Here is a 5,058-nt window from a genome sequence, read left to right on the forward strand (position 1 = left end):
GAATTTGCAGAAAATTTGTGAGTGGCCAATCCTACCACAGGCATAACAAAAGTCTGATAATCGTTCGTATTTAAACGAAACCTGGGTGTTGAAATTGAAGTCCCTTGGTTCCCAAAGACCTTGTTTCAAAAGTTTGGTGATATCGATCTCCACTTTAATCCTTATGAATTTTTTGTAAGCCAAAGCAAATAAAGGGTCTACATCTACTCCAAGAAAAGTATCTAGAGCACTCCCTCTCTTGGAAGCAATTTTTTCAGTCATGTGATTTTTAGTTAGGCCATGTATTTGGACACGAAATGGTGATGTAGTTAGACTAATTTCTTTTCATGTAGATTTTGCAAGGCAGTTTTTTAGGATGAGGAGATATCCTTTGAAATTCCAAGGGGTTTGATTCAAGATTCTCCTTTTGTCACCAGCATTTTGAAAAATAAAGAAAAACAAATTGACATCTAAGTCTTCAATGTGGAACTCATTGAGGAAGCTCCAAGCAAATTTGAATAAGGCATGTATAGAAATTCTATTTAGAGGGCGAGAAGCCACTATCCTTCCAATGAGTGCTAATTCAGGATCCTCATATGTTGGTTCCTCTTCAAGGGGTAGGTTTAAACCTTCCCAAGAAAAAGCTTCTGTCTGGCAGATTAAATCTTCTATATCCATGGTGGAAAAGGTTTTTGAGAAAGAAATTTTAAGACTAAGAGGTAAGGTGGGGGAGATTAGAGTGGGAGTGTGCAAATTTTACTATCGAGAGTTGCAGAGAGAACTCTAATCTAGAGGGAGGGAGAGAGAGAGAGAGAGAGAGAGAATCATTTTGAGAATGTTCTTAATTTCTCAATTTAAGATATAATTTGCGATTGAGTATAAGACATGAGAAACATGAAGTAAATATAAGAAATTCAACTTTCATTAGTAGTGGATCCATTCTAATGCCATTACAATTTATCTTAGTCACTCTGATCTAATCATTATGTCATCTATTTTTGTATAATTTGATATTAACATTTTAACAACAGATTTCACGATTTATATTTTATGAGTAGTACTGTAGTTATAAAAATTTTTTATAAAAATAAATTTATAAACTGACGTGGTTTCATGTGATACGTTAGATCTATTTTATAATAAAAATAATTTTACAATATTATGATGATATTAAATCACTTCAATTTATAAATATATTTTTATAAAATTTCTTTATGGATTTAATACTTATGATATTGTATTTATTGTCCCAACTTTATATTTTAAGTTGAGCGGTCAATGGATTTTTAGAAAATAAAAAACCAAAAAGATAAAAATATTTGAGGGAGGTTCGGGTATGCTCTCTTAGGTCTAAGGTTTAAATACTCTTGAACGTAGATAATTTTTAGGAATTATTAGATTGAGAGATTTTTTCTTTAAATTATTTGAAGTATACTTGTGAAAAAGTCCTTGTAGAGAGCTTGTACACCTCCAAGATTAGTCAAGATGCTGTAATAAATACGCGACTTCAATAAAAAAATATATTATTTGAGTGTCAACCAAACAAGGAAAATAAGCAAAACTGGTGCGGAAAATAAGCAAAACTGGAGCAGAAAAGGCGAAGAAGCCAAACACCCCCCAATTGAGAGTTCGATACAAACAATGCCCAACAAATCCCAACAAACAACGAAAGAGACGAAGGCGAGAAACTAAGAACATCTATAAAACGTTGTCGTGGTCTCTTTCAACACTCCCATACACACTCTTCGTGCTCTCCGTCTCTCTGAGTTGATTTCCATCTCTCTAAAATCTCAGATCTATCCCTGTCTCTTCCCCCCACCCCCCCTCTGTCTCTCAATGGCTTCCGTTACGGGAACTTCGATTTCCATGACCTTGTTCAAGGCGGCGAGCCTGGTAATGAAATCTCGATCTTCGTTTTCTCTCCTTTCTCCATTATAATTCAACCACTTTATTATCATTCGATTCATGAATTGATATTTTATTTTATTTTTTTATCTGATATTTCTGTAGCATTGTTTAGTGGCTCAGATCTTCAGTTTATGAGCTCCATAAATAAATAAATAATTGACTACAAGTTTTGGCAAATATGTCTGCATATATATATATATATATATATTTCTTTAGGTTTTGTTGGTAGTAGTATTACAGAAGTTGGGTTTCTGATTGGGAGCGTACTATGTTTTTCTTGATCGGTTTCTACATGAAATCGATGCGAATTTTCTTAAAAATAAGAGTTTTAGGTACTTTTTATGCATCTCGTGACTAAGGGATTTAGAAGGTTCCAAATTATTGCATGCATGCTATTATCTATTTTCTGTGACTAAGATTCTGATATATTGTAAATAAGTCAAAAGTTTCACTTGTTTATGAAACGCGTATTGTTACTTTGTGCTATAATCGATAGTAATGACCATTCTTTTCGACTTATTATATCTTGGATGTCATTCACATTTTGGACTTGAATTATTTGGTTTCAAAAAATATCCATGTAATCAAAGGCCTCTGCAAAATGAGCCTAATTTGGTGATCAGCCGATTTGATACTTCTAAGAATACTATTTTTATCCGACCTTGTGGTTGGTGGATATGGGATTAGTAGAGCAACTGATGGTTGTTATCTGAAGAAAGACATTAAGTCAATTTGGTCACTTTGATGTAAATAAAAATTATTTAGCGGCCAGAACTGATGAATGGATTATGGATTTGAATTGGTTAGGGAATAAAATCATGGATTGGTAAGCCTTTTATATTTCTTTAAAAAAATATGTTCATTTCTGGTAATTGATTGAGTTTTTCTGTGGTTGAATGTCTTAGCAGGCACCCAGCAGCAGGATCTGTGATCTGAAATCAGTTTTTTTTCCTGTTAATAGGAAAAGCTTCACACCTCTTAGGTTGCAGCCATTGCGCTTTCATATTTCTTGTGCGGTAATTTCTTCAACTTTTAAAATTACATAATCTACAACTACTCTGACCTTTCAACAATCCCATTATGATCAGTGTTCTAGACAATTTCACGGCCGCAGCATTGAGTCAGAATGTTTTCCTCGACAAACAAATATGTTGTAAACTTTGTGCTTCACACAATTTTCATTTATAACTCCGCATCTTGGAACAGAGATAAGTTCATTTAATGCTAGTCCAAAGTGGCTGTTTTGCTCTCTTGGTCATTTGACACGCTGCTTTGTTTTGGGTTATCCATGCAAACTTTTGTTTATTAAGAAATCCCTTTTGCTTTAAAATTATTAAGTCAGTACATGTGTATGTCCATATATGTGTGTGTATGCATGCATGTATATATGGGTATAAATATATTTTTCAAGCCTAGTGTCCGTATGATGAAATGGCAATAAGAATGCTGATGCTCCTGGGCAGGCCAAACCAGAGACAGTGACAAAGGTATGCCAAATAGTGAAGAAGCAGCTGGCTCTACCTGATGATTCTGCAGTCAGTGGAGAGTCGAAGTTTTCTGCCCTTGGAGCTGATTCTCTCGACACGGTACCCCGATATCTCCTCATGAGCTGTAGATGTGTTATATTGCTGCTTTAAATCATTTTGTTCTGATGATATCCTTAATTAATGCCCCTGGGTTGCTCTATTTGTTCTTAATGCGTGGATATTTCTGAACTGGGAGGGGAATCAAATTCTCTAAAGGTGGATGCGTTAGCTTAACGATGGGAATCTTAATCAAACTGTATTTATCCTCTTCCATGCAAAATATATGCACTCAACCTATAGAACAATTTATATGATGTATTGTACATCCTTATTCCTTGACCTCACTTATATGGCAATCAAAGAGATCATTCAGTGAGCATTTAAATTGCGCTCGTTGAAACATGTTCTACTGATTAGCATGGGTATCTCAAGAGAGTGATTGAAAAGTAACACCCCATTAGAATTGACGAATAGAGAGAGAATGGTGAGGAGGCTGTGTTACTGAATAAAATGGGAATTTGACCATACACCCATCTTTGCTTATAAGCATATTGTGACTTCCATGTCTTCATTATAACCGATAAATACATTATCTGTACAGGTTGAAATCGTGATGGGACTTGAGGAGGAGTTTGGGATCAGCGTGGAAGAAGAAAGTGCTCAGAGCATTGCAACTGTACAAGATGCAGCCGATCTAATTGAGAAGCTCATCGAGAACAAAGGTGCTTGAGAAAGTTTGGGAGAATGTCAGATATTGCTATATTAGTCTTTCTCTAGAGATCTCTATTTCAGGCAAATCTTAGTACTTTCAGTTTGTTTGTTGCTCAAAGAACTTGTGGCGTTCTTAGTGAACTTAAACCTTTTTTTCCAGAAAAAAAAAAAAGGAAAATCTAGAACTTGTATGCTCCAGTTTATATGTTTTGTTCGGGTGAACACCAAAAATTGTGTACTACGTAATGAGAGCCTCATTTTCTCATAAAGTATGAAGGCGGATTTGATCTTCAGGTTTATCAATATTTCCAGCTGACGTTACGGACCTCACTAGCTGAGTTACTATATTTTTTGTTTGTTTGTTTTGCACATCTTAGGTTTTTTGTTTTGTTTGCTCGTCTTGTGATGCAACTTGCCTTGGGCGCACTGCATCCATTGATATTTCAATCTCTTCCTTAAACTCTAAAACGCCACTTTTCTTCTAACAAAAATTCTATGTGCAATAACTTTTGTATATATTTTTTGCGCACTCTACTGATGTAACTAGTTGAGTATTAAAAAAAATTTGAGGTAGCTAATCACATCAGTGGAGTGCGCAGAGAGTACGCAAAAATGACTGTAGATAACATTACTCATGTGATTAGTCTATAAGTAAAATATAATAAATAATCTTAAATTATTAAATGTTGCATCATGAAATGATGGTAGGGTGATAGTAAAAAAGACAGTGGTTGACATTCTTGAAGAGATAATATGCTCCCAAACACATTTTTTTAGCCTTCCATGGATAGAAGAATCTGAAATTTGAAACTCTTTATTACTGCATCAGTTGAGCTTGTTACCATCTGCATAACATGCCCTCAAGGAGTTCTAAACCTCATTATCAGTCTAAAATAATCATCAGGGCCAATGGGTTTTAAACCTAGTTGCTGCA

At 34.8% G+C, this 5,058-nt stretch overlaps 1 protein-coding gene across 2 annotated transcripts; it reads left to right on the forward strand.

The window, feature by feature from the left end:
* The first annotated feature begins 1,637 nt into the window (after positions 1–1,637).
* Positions 1,638–4,454, forward strand: LOC122300464 (acyl carrier protein 1, chloroplastic-like). Of its 2 annotated transcripts, none has more exons than XM_043111143.1 (4): positions 1,638–1,872; positions 2,793–2,903; positions 3,351–3,473; positions 4,015–4,454. In XM_043111143.1, exons 1-4 carry the CDS (start codon positions 1,816–1,818, stop codon positions 4,141–4,143), a joined length of 420 nt encoding a protein of 139 aa, XP_042967077.1. In that variant the 5' UTR covers positions 1,638–1,815; the 3' UTR covers positions 4,144–4,454. The 2 variants fall into 2 exon arrangements, with proteins under 2 accessions (XP_042967077.1, XP_042967078.1); XM_043111144.1 differs by having other exon boundaries at positions 1,642–1,872; positions 2,796–2,903.
* The last annotated feature ends 604 nt before the right edge of the window (positions 4,455–5,058 follow it).

This window comes from Carya illinoinensis, chromosome 2 (assembly GCF_018687715.1).
Source record: "Carya illinoinensis cultivar Pawnee chromosome 2, C.illinoinensisPawnee_v1, whole genome shotgun sequence".
In the NCBI taxonomy this organism is placed as follows: domain Eukaryota; kingdom Viridiplantae; phylum Streptophyta; class Magnoliopsida; order Fagales; family Juglandaceae; genus Carya; species Carya illinoinensis.

Excerpts from the sequence above, each read along its gene's own strand:
- LOC122300464 (XM_043111143.1), top strand. The coding sequence starts at position 1,816 with ATGGCTTCCGTTACGGGAACTTCGATTTCCATGACCTTGTTCAAGGCG. Across the intron at positions 1,873-2,792 it reads TGTTCAAGGCGGCGAGCCTG|CAGGCACCCAGCAGCAGGAT; the intron begins GTAATGAAATCT and ends TGAATGTCTTAG. Across the intron at positions 3,474-4,014 it reads GAGCTGATTCTCTCGACACG|GTTGAAATCGTGATGGGACT; the intron begins GTACCCCGATAT and ends TTATCTGTACAG.